Raw genomic sequence first — 18,053 nt, forward strand, 5'->3', positions numbered from 1 at the left:
TGTCAGAGAGACTCAGAACTTCAGAAGCTTATCCATACCTCCTCTTCTAACCTTCTTCTGTTTCTATTACTTCTCTCCCTATTTCTTTAAGCTTTGCCTTGTTTTTCTTTTTATATGAGCATCATCCAGTATCGTTTTCCCTCTGCTTGGTGGAGCATCTTAAAAATGTAGTTTGTTCTGCTGGTTTTAACATTTTAATCTGATGGCCACAGTTGCCTTTTTTCCTTCATGAAAAGGGACAGAGGACAGTAGTTTTTAAAGGATCTATATTTGGAAGTGTAGTAGTGGGCTGCTTCACTAAAGAGAAAAGAACCAAACCTGGAGTTGCAAGTTAATTCATTTTGATTATGTCTCTCTTAGCACAGTTTATGGCATAGTTGCTGAAGTACTAGAAGATAAGTAAATCACAGAGACTAAGAAAAATAGCCTTGCTGTGGATGCCTAATGTTTGGGTACAAGAGAAAATAAAATCTGGATTTGCCATGGCTTCAGTTAGAGATTTGATTGTTTCTTCAGCATTATAAATCAAACAACATTAAACTGTTCCGCATTTTGAAGCCGTTCCGATCACTTGCAAACTTAAGCTGGTACAGGAGTATTCTGAGCTTTTTTCAAGATGGAAATAGACTGTTACTATCCATTTCTGTGTCATTGCAGTCGACAGTTTCATGAGGAAGCCAATTTTCAAAATTATAGCTAGATGATTTCCTATGTTATCTGCATATTATTCATCATTCTCGATGCATCATATTACTTAAAGATTCCTATCTGATAACAGTCTTAAATCCTTTCTGTGATAATGTGGTAGGTTACATCAATGTTAGCATTATGATTTTGTTCTGAGAAAAAACAAGTTTCTGCACATTATTTAAAAAAGAATACCCTCTTTTTTTGTTATTTATTGATGGACACACATTTAGCGTGAAATATTTTATGGAAGCTGTCCAAGTTTGGGTATGCAGGGCTTACAGAACATTTACTTTTACACCTAGACCATAAAAGTTGTTTTCCGTATCTTCACTCAAACTTAAGTACAGGCAAGAAGTATAAAAATTACCTGTCACATTATTCACAGGCTAGACCAAGATAGTGTAATACCATGGACCACTAAGCTAATTTAGAAGAAAAATGAAAAGAGGGTTCTTTATAGAAGGCATTTGTATGTAATATATGTAGAAGAGTTTAGAATTTTGACAGTTTGAGATTGTATCCTCTTTAGAGAGAATGCATAATGATTTTTATTTCTGTTGAAATATGCATAACTTTTTGAAGGTAACTTTCAACTTTCATTAGAGCCCTTAAAAGTGATTTTCGCCCACACTGGTGTAAAACAGAGGCCACTAAATCTTAACTCTTCAATGAATGTGGCTTCTCAGTTGTTTTTACTGTCTGCCCCCACTTCCTCCCATCTCCCCTGTCCTGCCTGCTTTTCCTCCTTTTTTTATCACTCTTTGGGGAAACTTACTGCAGTTTCTTGATTTCAATATTTACATGCTTAGGCTGACCCATCATGCACATCTTTCAAAAGAAATGGAAAGCTGTCCAAGTTTTCTTTGTTATGAGAAAAGAGACAGGAGCTGTCCTTGATGGAGAGAACTTAGGGTCTAGTTTACAAAAAAAAATAACTCCTGTGTTGCGTGCTGCTTTTATCTCTTTTCTGTGCTTGTGTTAGTGTAGATGGAGGGCTTAGCCAGTACGGAGTGCTCTTCAGTGCATCTGGCTTGTGTCTTTTTAAAAGTGAATGGAAAACTGATCTATACCAATTTTTGTCTGTGTGGGAACAGTACTGAATGTCTGTAAGTTGTGGGGTTCTGGTGTCAGTCATTGGGAGCACCATTTTAATCCTGTTATGGGGACCTTCAGCTGGTGTTTCCTTTCTTGGAATTTTTTGTGTCAAGGTAAAGTTTTGAACTGAACATAGAAATTCACAGAAATCAGGGTGGCATGGGGAAGTTCTGAGTGCTGGCTGTGTGTGAAGGGTAAGGACTGTATCCAGTCATCCAGACTGGCCACACTGGGACCTTACCATCAACGTCTTTGTCCACTGATGGCTGGGAGAGTCTGTTTCCTATCATTATTGATTCACTCATGTACTGAGTTGGTTCCAGTTATGACCTTGACATGATGTTTATATTAATTTTAGTTCAGTGAAAGTTTCTACATAGTTAGCCTTTGTGAGAAGTTTAATTTCATTTAAATACAACTTGTAAGAAGCATTTGGAGGGGTTTTTTATTTTCAAATTTGCAACTGCCTTATCAATAGGTAGTTCAGTACTGTAGTTGATGGCTACTGGCATTATTACCACATGAATAACTACACCCATTACCATTATAACCTCCAGCACACTGTTTCTTAGATTTCAAAAAACAAGCACTGAAAATAAAGTTAATTTCTGACTACAAGTGAGCTATTACCATTTCTCTGGCTGCCAGAATTTATTAAAAGTTACTGTTTCTTTGAAAGAACACTTCTCTGTCTCTGTATCTCTGATACAGAATGGACTGTATATGTCAACAGAGCTGAAAACGAGTAAATAATTTGCAAACTCAAGATGGATAAATAATCCTCAGTGAAGGACACAACCTCTGTCTTCTAGCTACAATGTCTGAGCTGCAACTTACCTAGGAATGTAGCATGTATTGTAATGTGAAGCAGCTGGGTATGTTGTGAACAAACTCTGATAACTGTCACTGTAAATTCCTAACCAATGTTCTCTTACATTCTCTCTCAGCAAAGCTCTTGTCAAGGATTGTTTATATAGACAATATATATACACACACACTTTAGTTTTATATGCATATGTTTATATATGTATAATCAAGGTGCCATTATGGAAGGCAGCAAAGTCTGCAGTGTAGTTTGGTCAGCAAATTCTGGGTAAAGAAGGAAATGTAGCTCCACAAACACAACCTTGTACCTGTGTGTGTATATCTAAAGCAAACATGGGTTCTCTGATCTATGATATCCTTTATTGAGAGCCATTGATGTATCACTAATATAATTCACTGGTCAGACAGTTACAGTGCTTGAACTCAATCAGTTTTTCTGTTCTGAAGTTTCAGATCTCTATATTCCTAATGCAATTATCTCAGTATTTTGCATCACATCATTAATCTTACTGTTATTCCATGTCCAGATCATTTTTTCCTTTACTTCCAGTATATTCTCCAGTCCCTTTCCATTCAGGTAAGAGTTAGTTACTGTCTTGAGATTTCTGACTGACTACTTGGATGGTCTGTGACTGACCAGGTGCTTCTGGTAAATTTTATACTGTTTTTCTTCAGTTATTATTTATGTCCTCCTGGATTAAATGTCATCCAGTACCAATTAATTTATCAGATCCAAGTATATTTATAAAGAACTTCAACTAGAAGTATCATGGCATCATTTTCTCTGAAGGATCAGAGTAGACCATATACAAAGACATGATGTACTTACTTCAGCCTTAGCTGCTCAAAACAGAACTTCCAGGCCTGTGGCATATACGTGAATGATATTAGAAGAGAATTAGTGCCAGTTGTTTGACCCTGATATTTCAGGGAGATTCCTGCCCTAAAGAGAAGCCGTATTTCTGTATCTAGACTAGTAGGGAGTTTGCATAACAGCAGCATGTTACTGTGATGATCTGCAATTTGGTAGCTTTTCCGTATAGAAATACAGATCTGTATGGCTCCCCTCCTTCCCTGTTTTACTCCTCATTTCTCGCTGGTATATATTAAATTTTTTAAGGAAATTCACAGCTGGTAGCTGCCCATGGGGAGTTATAGACATGTTTCATGCATGTATGAAAGAAACAAAGTACTAGTGTGCTTAGAATATCAGAGAATACCAGAAATCCTTTGCAAAGGGGTAAATGTGTATCAGCCTCAGAATGGAAGATTTCTTGGGAATCCAGGATTTCATTTTTCTAAACTGTCTCTGGAGAGTTTGGTGCTGTTGCATTTGCTGCTGGGAGATTTTATGAACATCGTAGTAGAACTTTATGGTCAACAAGGTGTAGCAATGGGAGTTAGATGAGTCAAGGTGAAGAGAGAGGTTTCATTTTGTTCATGGACAAGTGATGAACTGCAGGTATGTAACAAAATGTAGTTTGAACAGTCCCCAGTAGATTGTCTTGGGACTACTTGTGAAGGTAGGTCCAAACCACGGCTGCTTGTGTGTCTCACCTTCCTCACTCTTGGGCTATACTGTCTTTATAATAGCTATGCTTTTGTTTATTCATACTATATTTCTTCTGACCAACATGTTTTCTCTTTTCTGTCCGTCTTTAGCATAAATTAGTGCTTTTTAATTTCTCAGTACATTCGGGGGTTATGTAGTGTAGTACTCACCAGTAATACATTAATACATTAGTCCATCTGTTTGCTTGGATGCTAATTTAGTTGAATTTGGTAGTGGGAGCATGCTGAAATTGTTAAGGTTAATGATTCAGTGTTTTACAAGACAAAATACATTTGATGTTCAATTAATTGCTTGTTTTATTGAATAATATGAATATTTAGCTATTTAATTTAATGGAAGAACATCTTTGTTATTCCAGTAATGTTAGTGAAACTGATGACGTCCTCATCAGTCAGATACATTACTTTGCTCTGAAATAATCTGTTTGGTCTCACGAATCCTAGTGCTTTGATGTCCCAAACATTGGTGCATCCACAAGGGGGAAATTCTTTACATAAACCTGCCGTAAAGTAACAAAAATGCACGGCTTCTTTAGTATATACACTGCATGAGTACATGTTGTTGCTGTAAATTCTGTCCTTGCAGATTTTCTCATAGGCTGTTCATTTTCTTGGAACTGACTGAGGGCTGTTGAAATAGCCGGCTGAACGTGAGCCAGCAGTGTGCCCAGGTGGCCAAGAAGGCCAATGGCATCCTGGCTTGTTTCAGAAATAGCGTGGCCAGCAGGGACAGGGAAGTGATCTTGCCCCTGTACTTGGGACTGGTAAGGCCGCACCTGAATTACTGTGTTCAGTTTTGGGCCCCTCACTACAAAAAGGACATTGAATGACTCGAGCGTGTCCAGAGAAGGGCAACGAAGCTGGTGAAGGGTCTGGAGCACATGTCGTACGAGGAGCAGCTGAGGGAACTGGGGTTGTTTAGTCTGGAGAAGAGGAGGCTGAGGGGAGACCTCATCGCCCTCTACAACTACCTGAAAGGAGGTTGCAGAGAGCTGGGGATGAGCCTCTTTAACCAAGTAACAAGTGATAGGACAAGAGGTAATGGCCTCAAGTTGCGCCAGGGAAGGTTTTGACTAGATATTAGGAAGTATTTCTTTACAGAACAGGTTGTTAGGTGTTGGAATGGGCTGCCCAGGGAGGTGGTGGAGTCCCCATCCCTGGAGGTGTTTAAGAGTAGGGTCGACATAGTGCTGAGGGATATGGTGTAGTTGGGATCTGTCGGTGCTAGGTTAACGGTTGGACTAGATGATATTCAAGGTCCTTTCCAACCTAGATGATTCTGTGATTCTGTGAAAGTCAATGGAAGAAAGACAGCCTGGAAGTTAACAGGGTCAGTGGGATATGGGAAAACATGCAAGACATTTGCTTAGACACCAGTTATTGCTTCTGTTTGATAGCCTGCTGAAAACATGTATTATCTAAGGATAGAAGACACTGAATTATCTGTCCTCCCTGGAGAAGTAAATGGCATATTGCATTCAAGATAGCATTTACCATTGTTCTGAGTGGCTAAATTCAACAGACCAAGTAAAATTCTTCTGGCAGAGTATCTGGAGTAACTATCAGAACTTGTTTTGTGTCAACAGATATTAGTAGTGTGTCACTCAGCTTTGTCTTTTAATACTTTGGGAAAAAAAAAAAAAATCAAGATCACGGGACTATCAAACAGCTGTGATTTGAGTCAATGATACATTCTCTCAAAATTTGCAATGTTTGATGTATCTTATCATGGCCATTAAAGAACTGTTTAATAAGGCTTTCGATAAATAATAAATATTGTCTTTGAAGACATTATTGTTGTTCTTAGCAAAAGCCAATACTGATTCTTACTGCAAATGGTGAGCCTCCCGCCTACACAATGTCTGCCCAGTGGAGAAAATCAGATTTCTTCATTCAGTTTAATAACTTTAATAGTTTTTTAAAGCACTAAAAATAAAAACTGCAAATAGGAAGCATCAAATCAGGAAATAAAAGCATTGTGCTTTATAATTTTTGTGATTATGAAAGACATCGTCACTGGGACTCATGGCTTATAGCAGGACATTGTTAGGATGATATTACTGGCACTGCATGTTTTCCACATAATTTGAATGCTCGCAATTGATCATAATATGTTACAAAATGTTCTTTTTCACATGATACATCCAAGAAAAGGTATTCTCTCTTACATGTAGTGAATCTGAACTGAGCTTCCTATTTCTAACCTTCTGAAACTTTGGGAAGATCTCTGTGAGGTTCCAGATTTCTGGCTTTGGCTGCTTCCTCCTACTTATACTGCTGATTCTGCTTTCAGTTTAAAAAGTGCCAAGGGAAAACTAGAGAGGAATAAAGCTATGCAAGCACCCTGATATCTTAAAAGTTGCTTTCTTTGTGCTGCGGTCTGTGAATTTATAGCTTTACAGTGATTATTTCAATTCAGTTACTAATGCAAGGAAGAAAACATTAAATTAAAAGAGATGAGGGAAAAGTGCTTATATTCTTTTCCTGTCTGATGACTGTTGGCTTGAGTTTTTCTGGCTACAACTGAGTTGAATAATAAAATAAATTGTGCAGCAGTGATTCCAATTCTGCCTCTTCTGTTTTCTGTGTAGTCTGATTTGGCAGGCCTTGCTTATTTGGTCAAGCATCCAGTGACATCACAAGGTCAGTGTGCATCCTTACCAGAAGATTAAAACAGAAAATAGTTTTGGTTTTGTTTCTTTTCTAAAAGTTCTTCAGTAAGCTGAAATGGCAAAAATAGCAAAGAAAAGCCTCTTATCAGAAACTCCTTCTGACATGCCAATTTTCACAAAGTTAGGGTCATTCTCACTTTGAATGAGATTTTTGACACATGTTAGTCTGTGGCAACTGCAAAGCTTTGCTTTCTAAAAATAATTTAAAAGCCTACACATTTTATATCTTTAATTTTATTTAAGTAATAACCAGCTAAACCCAATTTTTATATCACTACGATCCTTTGTGGATTGGGGGGGGGGGGGGAAGGGGGAATATTTAATTAGATGTCAAGAGCATTTGCTAGAAAGGGAAAAGTCAGAGAGAGAGGCACACACTCTCTTCTGCGATATATTTTCAGCTTTAAGGGCCTTTATTAGTGAGAAAGGCTATGTGCCATACACTAATGCCTGGTGTTATTCCATTGATGCAGTTTAAACCACACATTAGAGAACCATACTTTGCCTTTGGTATGTTCTATGTTAGATAATCGACTTTTTCAGTAAATCTGTTTAAAAATCTGCTTTAGTCTGCAGCACCCTCCCAAACTAAAAGCATTCCAGATTGATGATAAGCCACATTTTAGTCTATGAGATACCCTCTTCCATGACACTTTTTTCATCCTTCTTCCAGTCAAACCTTTGGTTCAATCTCTTACACTCGTTCAGGAAAAAAAAAAAAAATATGGAGAAGAAATGGTCTTTTAGCCTAGCTGAGGTGAAATACCTGTTTCACAAAGAAATACAATTGTATATTTGCTGCCAAGACACTGCCAATTGCTTGACTTAGGGTAAAATGGAAGAAGGAATTAGTGAAAGCCTGCAGTGCAGATTTCAGAGGTATTTTTGTTCTGCTCACTGCTCTCTCTTTATCTTTTCTTCTGACAGGGCTTTCTCCTTCATGCTATGACAAATTTTTGGCAATGGTTTTGAATACAGATGCAGACAAGTCCTCTTGCAGTTGTAAGCCTCTGGATTTCTGGGTAATAGTTTTGGGCACTAGCATAACTTTATAGTGTGTGCTCTGCAGGTGAATTCAACCTCCCAACTAAACTTGTTTCCCAGGTTGATCCTGAAGGTAAGCACTGACTACTTGCTTTGTGTTTTACTGACCAGACACTGCATGTTTGAGTGTGTCCTTCAGGTTGCTGCAATCCTACTCCTCATGCTGTTGTATTGCAAAAAGGCAGAAAGAGTGAAACAGGTTAATAGCTCACAGAACAGACACAGCATATATATAGATACATATGTGTGTGTGTGTATATATATGTGGACAGGCAACAGATTATATTCACAATCCTGATGCAGCAGAAGCTTTATATCCCTAAATTCTCCTCTGCTAGACATTATTCTCTGGTCTATGTGAAGAAAATAAGCAGCTTTCTCTTGGCTTTCATCCTCCTCTTTGTGTATTTGCTTTGCAGACTTTAGCAGTGATAGATTAGCATGTTTATACTGTTCGGCCTACCTGTACAAATTTCAGAAGGATTTTTGTTCTCGCTGCTTGCTCTCTGTTGTATCTTCCTAAGAGTCTTTTCCTTTTATGCAATACAAAATTGGTGGCACAAATATTGTGAGGGTGCTGAAGGGCGAAGCTGGTGCAAATATGGACAATACAGACGAATATTAACAAGGGTGAAGGCAAACTGATTAAAGAACTTCAGTCTAAAGACAGTTTTTCCAGATTGAGCATTATTTCTGAGTGGAGAAACGTCCGTTGCACGTTACATTAAAAACAAAACAACAAAGAAAAAAAACATTCTGGAGGTGTTTGTGTAGTATTCACCAGGTTAGGGACAGAGGGCTGTTTTCTTATAAATGCTGGGGAATATTCAGCAGGCAAGAAAATCTATTCAGGTATGGAATGTGAGCATGTTAAGCAATTACTAGTTACATAATTTGAGTTTCCTAACTAGTAATTTAACTGTGTCTAAAGTACTAGTCAGGAAAACAAGACTCTCTGTGGATGCAGCATTGTCCTGGCCTAGTAAAGAAAATTGTTTGTTGTATTTCCAACTCTAAAACAGTGTGTGGTAAAATTTGGGGTTTTTTTAAATGACAGCAGAATAGATCTCTAAAGTATGTCTTGGTATTTACTCTGTTTTACATTAAATCACCAGAAGTGCTGTGGGATTTCTTCATGATTTAAAATGCATTGGTTGAAAGTTGGCATATAAATTGAAGGTATGCTATAAGACAGTACACAAGGGATGGCAAATTTAGTACCTTTGGAAGGTGAAGCATTCTGTTCCCTTAATTAGTTGAGGAAGGATAAGTTAGAAAAATGAGTCTAGTAAATCAGAAGTGAATTTTAGTGCAAGTGTCCATCATAAATAAGCAAGACTAAGCCAAGTTTGGGGTTTTAAGGGTTTTTTTCTTGCATGTTCGATCCCCATTTAATCGATTCATAAATCAATTAATTACTGTCACAAGACTCAAGGGCAGCAGGAAATTGGGTTCAAATTAAAAAGAAAAGGAGGCAATTTGTTTTAAGATTGAAAGTTGAATGTTCAATCGAAGTTTAATCAGAAGTGACCCATTATTTGAAAAGTGGAACATCAATGTCTTTCTAATTTCACAGAATGCTTCATTAAATGAGTATTGAAAAGATCAGGTTAACTGATCATTCCAAAAGCAAGGTGAGGCAAAGGGGAGTTTTGGAAGCCCACTTCCAAATACATGTTATGCTTGTTCTTTTCTCTTCTGAAGAGCTCGTAGAGAAACAAAATCATTACACTGGGAATTCAAGGCTTATTGGTGTGGTCCTTTCTAGATTGTACAGATCATATGATAAAAATATAGCTTCATATCAGAAGAGCAAATGTTCATAATCCATTTGGATAGCTGTGTAGCTAAAGAACAAAAGGCAATCAACAGCAAGGAGAAAATTTTCATAGGCATGACTGAAAGTTGAATCTCCTAAATTTTAGTGTCTCACAGTGGTCTGACCTTGAAAAAGTTTCTCCATAAATTGATATCATCTTGAGAGCATTCAGCTGCACAACACATAGGACACTCTGCATATTGTACAAAGTGGGGGTGATGCTAGTGCCTGACTAGAAGTGAAGGCAGATGAATTTTGTTTAGGGAAGTGAGTGTGGGAGAGTACAAGGACAGCAACTGTAGCTGTAACTCCTACTGTGGGTGAAAAACATAAAGGAATAATACAGTTGGTTTTAGTGCTCTTTGGATTAGCATGTCTTAGTGTGTATTTGCTAGAAATGTGCTTAGCAAATTGCTGTTAAAAAACCCCAACACTCGCTTGTTACTGTAAGCTTGCTGAAAAAATTAATGAGGAATCTGATTCAGTTTCTCAGTGTTGGAAAGTGTTGCTCTTGCTGTTAAATGCTGAGAGGTACTCTTGAAACATCTAAACTCTGCTCTCTGCCATGTGCTCCCTGGGATAAAGAGTGGGCTTCTGTTACTTGGGAAGTTCATGCAGCTTTCTCTGATAAGCAGAGTGCTTGAAAGACAATAAAAGGCAAGAGAAACAGAGTATGTTTGCCTTCTAGTAGTTTGTTATGGAGGTGTCTTTTGTTAAAAAAAAAAAAAAGGAACAACACCTGTTTTAAAACTTTCCCCTTATAAGTACAGAGCAAGATATTTCAGATGTCAGCAGGTTATTTTGAATAGTAATCTTGGATTAACTATTTGCAAGTATTATCTGTCTGTACACACAGAAAAATAAATGTTATCTATAAATATGTACAAATATATAAAATCGTAGTAATCTGTTTCATTTCATGTGCACTGCATGGGAAAGGCTTTGTATTCTGGGCAGAAAGCTTAATCGTGAAAAAGTACTCAAGACTGCTTAAAGCAGTGTTTCTGTATGACTCCTTTTCAAGATCTTAGCCAGCAGAGTCTCGATTCCATCGTAAGCAAAATGACTTGCGACTTGTGATGACAAAATGTGATTTGATTTATTTGCTGATCGTTGCTTACTCATGTGATGTTCATTTAAAAGGCAGCAGCTGAGGGAGTAACGAAGGCTGCCTGTTTACCTTGCCCAGATGCTGTGGTCTCCACTAGGTTGGAAGGAGGGTTGATTGCTCAGTGGCTTTCAGAGAAGGAACATGTGGTTTTTATTTTGTTGTACCTTTACTTCTTAATAAAGGTTGTTGTCCTGCATTCAGTTCTCATAAAAACAAGTTTTAAAGAAAAATACAGTTTGTCTTTTCAGGTGTTTGACTCCAGGAGGATACCAGGACTGATCCACATCAGAGCTCTAGCTAATTTGGGGTTCAGTCACACCATTCACTTGTGTAATTCAAACACAACCTAGTATTTCTTTCCATTTAAGTTGTGTAAGAGAAGCAAAGAACTTCTGCTCCATGAAGGCACTTAAATTAAGAGAATGGGTGTGAATGCATACTGCCAGTGTTTGTGTCTCTCACCATTGAATGCGAGATGAGTGTAGGACTAGACCTGCTCCGCAGACGTGTGTCTAGAGTGGGGTGGGATAAAAGCCGGTGAAGTGGTGTTTCCCTGTCTTACAGGCACCTGATCCATCAAGTTTTAGATTCCAGAGAAAGAATATTTGTCTAGATGGAACGATAATCTGATCTTGTGTAGCAAATCTAATTCAGTAATCATTCCCTTCACTGACTCTCAGTAAGGTACTCAAGAATGAATATAAATAATGTAATTCTTTTTAAGTTATTGATTGTAATTATGTGAATGATGATGAACAGCTAGCACTACTGTAGCAAAATGACAGCGTTCCTCAACCTTCCCCAAGTCAAATGACATGGCTCTGTAAATTAGTGCACAAACTTAAAACAAAGATGAATATGTGTTATGAATTAATCTTGAAGTATGTATTTTATCTTTATAATAAATGACTTTGTGCATCTTCTCCCTGAGACCTAAAAAAAAAAAAAAAAATAGTTTTCTGAAGGGAAGAATGACTTCATTTATTATTCTGATACTTCTGTGACAAATTATACAACACACAGATGCATCACTGAACACAAAAATTTGTATGAGTCAGTACTAATTACTTCTTTTTTTTAAGAAAGTGGTGGGAGCTTACTACCATAAATAATCTAGAAATGTATGGAAATACTGATAGACTATTGATCATGGAGGCATTAATCTGTAGAAAAAATTAACCAGCACACTTACCAGCAATTTTACATACCTTTTTGAAACATACCTTTCACTGAGTTTTCTTGAATATGTCTATGTCACACTGTTGAAGGAAGCTTAATTTAGCTGTGAGTGTACTAGCTCAGGAGGTGGATTGAGCATCTATAGGGAACTACACCTAAGCTGAGTAGTTCTGAGCAGAGCATATTGACATATCCCATCACTGATATAATTATAACGTATTTGTGTCCCACACTGGTTGGGGAAGAGAGCTAACAATGCTGTGCCCAGTTAAGAGCTAGTGATGTACTGCACGGCATAGTACAAACATAATTCCAATTCAGCAGGCATATATCGGTTACCACCCTTTTATCCCCCAAGGTACATGTGTTAAGATACTTTATATTGTTTGTTTCAAGGAAAAGGGTAGGGTTTAGTCTGCTTCTTTTTAACAACTTTTTTTTTTTTAATTGAAGTTAACAGCTGCTTTAGCTAAAGTATGATTTTTCTACGGTCTTTGTATGGCTTAGAACCCCGCATGCAAAAGAGGAAAGCTCAGTCACATAAGAAGAGGTTGTACAAACTAGAACAAAGCATCTAAATTGTTTGTCTCTCTCATTTGCTCATTTCCTGATATTTAAAACAATAAACCCTACAAAGTGTTTTTAGCAAGTGAAAAGGTAGTGGGGTGCCAACCTAACAAATCAATCCTGTTAAAGCTCAGATCAGTTTTAATATTTTTTTTAACCAAAGCTTCATTTGACCACTGCTCAGCATGCAACGTCTGAATGCAAGTAACTTTATTATGGCTGTCGAAGAATGTGTTGGGCATCATTAGGAGGTTTAATGGCCCTAAAAAGGGGCTTCACTTTTGTGAGTAAAAAGTATGAGTCATTTCTGGAGTACTAGGACAGAAGCTATTGAAGATCAGTATATATCAAGAGGAGAAAACTGAAGAAATATTAGTCTATTAGATATGAGAAGCCAGTATTTGAAAAGGGCATGTTTCCAGAACATTGTCAATATTGCCTTAGAGTCTGGGAAATAATCTAAACCAGAAAACTTATTCATCTTAAATACAGGACCATGGGCTTCTGCAAATTTTATCTGGAATTCAATCTGAAAAGACTCTAGACATTTTTCAAAATTATTTTCATGCAGATGTAACTGTAGTATAATCTCATGATGATTTAGGCATTTCTGAGCCAGGGATATTGTCAGCTTCTTATTGCTGCTAGTACTATTTTATGCATAAATTCATAGAAAGAAAAGTTGCACTCAGAATTGGGGTACTCCCTTATTGGGCCCTATGTAAAGCTCCAGAACAAGCATATATAAAATGTTATGATTATGAATCTGGCAAAATGTATTTATTTCATGAGTCACACTCCTCTGCTTGACCTTTCTTAATGGATACGGTTTTTTATATTCTTATTATTGTCCCTCTCCAGAAAAAAAGCAGTAGCATTAAAAGATGTATGCAAAACATGTTATTTCTAGGACTAGCCTAACTTAATCTGAAACAGGATACTTCCCTAGAGATTCTGCCAGCAAAGGATAAGACTCGTTTTCCAGCACTCAGATAGAGACACCTACAAGGAAATATGTTAATGAGAGGCTTGTAGTCCCTCTGCAGTCCCTGATGGATCCCTCTGGTAAGCCTGTGTGATTCTATGTGGCACACAGTGCATTGTACACTAAATACAAAATACTGTAAAGGACCTTAGGATATTCTAGCTAAACACAATAATATATTTAGGTGCTGACATCCAAAATTAAAATCAAAGCCCAGAATGAGATTCATGGACAAGGAAAGATTTAGGCCTTCTGAAAGGCAATACAAAATATTACGATGCTGAACTTAGTTGACTAGAGCTAATCAGAGTTTGACAGAGGGCTTGAGGTGAAGTTTTGTTCCTCTTCAGGACATAGGTAAATGCAGCGGATGCACCTCTGGTTATTTGTGCATCAGAATTCACTTTGAAGAGTACGTTTAAAAGAACTGCTTGTAGCTAGTACATTTTAGAATGGCATGATACTCATGCACTGTCACATCCTCCTGCTGATCTCTGAGATAACTTCGGCCATAGTTTGTGTGCTTTTGTACTGAACTCATTGCTGTTGGTGAACAGTGAGTGTGTTCACACTATGCTTACCAAACTGAGCATCTCAGTCCATCAAGGTGCACCTCTACACCTATTTTTATACCAGGTGAAAATTAGATGGGCACTAGGTTCCTAGCTTTTCCAAGAGGGACAGTTCAGGTCATGCCCAAAGAGGAAAACTATAGGAGCTCCACAAAAAACAAGGAAAAGTTTAGGATGTATGTCTCAGGAGTTACAGGGATGTACAGAAAGATTTTTCTTTTCTGGGTTATTATACTAGGTTCAGGAACATAGATTTAAAATAATTTCCATTTTAGGCATCTGTGCACCTTTGAGGGTTGGGGTTTTGTTTTGTATTGCTTTGCTTTTTTTTCAGTCCATACCTGGCTATCAGTTTGTTGTTTCCTTGTGACAGCAAATACACAACCTAACTTCTTGCTTTCTTACAGTACAAGAAGAGGCAAACATCTTGTACAAATAATATATTAAGATTGCCTGGGTGTTAAAAAGAGTGGTCAACTTTAAGGATATAATTCTAGGCAATTGACTAAAACCCCATATTATGTAGATGGTATAACTGTATACAGAAGTAGGATGGTTGCAGAAGATAAAAGTATATTATTGGATTATTGTGTTTACATTTCTTCTGAAGACTAAATCATAACGTATTTAATAAAATGTCTGATTGCTGCCTAGCTCAGAATGAAATCTGTGTGAATATTTTTTTCTCTCTCTAGGCAAAATTTTTAGCTGCTTTGGGAAGCATAATTACAAAGACAACTGCCATTCCAGAAATAAAGTTATAAGACATAGGGTTTTTTGCTTCTTTCAGGGACTTGGAATCAGTTAATTAGATCAGTGAAATAAGTTTAATAATCGACAAAACTTAAGAACAATTTGAAGGGTTTTTCAATCTCTGAATGAAATCCAATAAGCATTTGAAGGAGGAAATCAATGTGGAATCCTAAAAGGCTTCTTATTTCTTTCTCACAGAATTCCAGCTTTCTCTTCGAAGCTCTTTTTCCTGTACATACAACAAAAACTGAAGAGCTGGATCCCTCCTTCAGCCTGCATGAGACCATTGCAAAGGTAACAGAAATGAAGATCTCATTTATACTTGCTTTCCTTCACATGGCCAAATTTGTTTTTGTTAATAATTTTGAAAGATAATGTATTTTTTTCCTGTGAATACTTTGAATGTAGTTAAACGTCATGGAGGTTTTTTTCATTGAGATTCACGTTTGGAATATTCTTTACTGTTACATTGGTCAACTTGTGTGATCAAAACACTTTTATGTGCAAATGCTTAATTTTATGTGATTCGATTGTATTTTGCATGGTTCACATTAAACTTACTGGCATGAGTGCAGGGCATTGAGCCCCACTAGATGGCAGGAAGTAGCAATTTTGTTGCTGTCAATTTTGTCAGTGAAGAGGGTTCTCTGAGGGCACCTTCACATGCACAGAGACTTGGTTTTACAAGATGTAACAGTGGTGCTCCCATGGGAGGAAGGGGTGGCCATCCCATGATTCTGGAGAGTGCTCTACAGAGGGGACGCTCCCAAACGTAATGTGTTCTGACTCCCCTCTTGTCGCTCCAATATAATACTCCCTCCGTGTTATTTATTAGCACAATCCAAATTACTCCTTGCTCTGAAGTGCTCTCTTTGCTTTGTCCGCTCAGCAAGCCCTATTTCTACAGAGACATGACTACAAATGAGTCAAGCTTAATGGATTCGTACAGTTCTTATAATTGAATTTCTTATAAACCAGAGCTGTGTAGACCTCACAAACAGATTTCTTTGTTTATTCGGAGCTACTTCTTTTGGAAAAGCAGCTGCTGTTGAAACATTTCTTTTGGCAACAACAAAAATAAATTCACAAAGATCAGCAATGTGCAGATTTAGCATGTAGGCGGATCAGCATCTTTGGCAAAATAGACAGTGACTGATCTTGGGGTTTTTTGGGGGGGGCTGTTTGTTTGTTTGCTTGGGTTTCTTTTTTAAAAAAAGAAGCACATATTCCTAGACATGGTTTTGAAGCTTGGCAGACTCTGATAGTTAAGGAACAATCACAAGTCTTCTCTGAAGCCCTTTTAATGGAATTGATGGGTTTTAAGCCATCCTTAATGCAAAAGTGACTGAAAAGATTCACCAAATTTCCTCCCAAAGACTGAGGGAAGTAGGTACGTGATTATTTACTGCATACTTAATTTGTGATTTACTAATTAGTGTGTGATGGGCCATGTGTAATTTGAATAATCTGTATTTTAGAATTTGATCTATAATGTTGACTAACTGAGAAAAATATTTATTAGATAGATGACTTGAAGTATTTTGATACTCTTTAAATCGTTACAAATTATTTTAAGTAGGTTCGTTGAGCATTACAATTTTCTTTGATAAAACTTGATGAGCATTGAACTAGGATATGACTATATTTCCATTTTGCTTTTCAGACTGTAGCGCAGGATGGTTTTATAAAGATGAATAGCATATGCAGCAGTGGAGGGAGATCCTCAGCTGGTAATTTTGTCATCTTTAGCTTAACTTAATCGATCTTAAAGTAGTTTCTGAATAGCTTGAAAGAGCAAAAGGTTTCTAAATTTCATCTATTGTTTACTCTTTTTTTATAGTTAGATAACAGAGTTGTTACATCTTGGTTCCCTTCACTCCTCCACTCAAACTTTTTCTCAGAGTAACTAAGCTGGTCAGTGTCTTTCCCTTCTTCTACAAGGTGGGCTTTCCTTTGCCTGTCCTTTATCCTAGCATTTGTCATCTGTTCCAATTTGAAAACATTTTCTTTGGCTGCGTGTCCAGAAATGTATACAGTATTTTATATAAGGTCTTAATATGGCTTTGTGTGGTAACATTTATCCAGCTTCATACCTGAGGTGACATCATATCACCTTTTCCTTGGTAAGATCTTCTTTCGGTCCTACATTTGATTCTAGTGGCTGTATGTTAGTGCAGACAAGCTGCTGCATATGTAGTCTGAATTCTAAACAGTCATCTTATTTTAGAAATTTTCTTTTTTAAACTGACACTGGTTTCCATGTTTTGGGCAATCTCGGAAGTTGCTAGGGCTTTGGTGGTGGTGGTGGTTTTTCCTGTCTCCATTATCAAAACTCTATACTGCACACGTATGGTTTCTCAGTGTGAGCCCTTTAAGGGGAAAAAGCTTAATGAAGTTTTATTTCTTTGAAAAGAAAAAACACATGTCAGTTTAGCTTTAACAAAAACATCTATAATTACTAAAGGAAAGGAAATTCAAGTCACATGAAGATACAAATCTTTTAAACAGTACCATCCATTGCTGATCAGTTATCCATGGTCAGTGTATGAGTGCTAGCACAATTCTACCTATTATACTGTGCACATGAATGATACATGATGTTTGCTGCTTCGACAATTTTTGCTTCTAGTGAAGAGTGGATTATTAAAAATTTTTTTTTACATTTATCAGTTACTCTGTATGCCTGATGGTTGTCTATGAGCTAGACTAGTTAGAGAGATACATTTTTATTTGAGTGAAAGAGAGATGTGGATAACAATACAGAAACATTATACATCCTGAAATACCATTTCATCTTGTATCTTTGCAAACAGAGTTTTGTTGACTTTTGTAAGCAAGCTAAAAGGAAAAATACTTTTTATTTGGACTTCTATGTTGCCAAAGCAAGTTGTATTCATGAGACTACAGAAGTTCTGATGCAATTCTCTGAACACCTTCGAAACCTTACAGTTTGAGTGATCAAGACTTAGCTTCTTACTGAAGTCTTTAAAAATATTACTTGGATATGGGATTTAAAGGAAGTGCTATCATTTATTTAGTTAACTAAGCACTTTTAATGCTATTCCTTAACTTGAAATCTTTATATTTTCATTGTGGCACTCTGAACAGATGAGGCCAAGTTACAACTTCAGAAGATTAGAAATCTCTATCTTTATATTAAATTACTCAT

General features: G+C 37.1%; 1 protein-coding gene across 1 annotated transcript in view; it reads left to right on the plus strand.

Annotated features, from left to right (window-relative positions):
- The window catches only part of NAALADL2 (N-acetylated alpha-linked acidic dipeptidase like 2), a 489,848-nt gene that overhangs the window by 406,460 nt on the left and 65,335 nt on the right, over nt 1–18,053 (plus strand). Inside the window, exon 12 of the mRNA XM_074878173.1 lies at nt 15,083–15,178. Within this exon, the coding sequence (XP_074734274.1) occupies nt 15,083–15,178 (96 nt within the window). The remainder of the gene's footprint in view (nt 1–15,082; nt 15,179–18,053) is intronic.

Source organism: Strix uralensis, chromosome 9, assembly GCF_047716275.1.
Source record: "Strix uralensis isolate ZFMK-TIS-50842 chromosome 9, bStrUra1, whole genome shotgun sequence".
Taxonomy (NCBI): Eukaryota; Metazoa; Chordata; class Aves; order Strigiformes; family Strigidae; genus Strix; species Strix uralensis.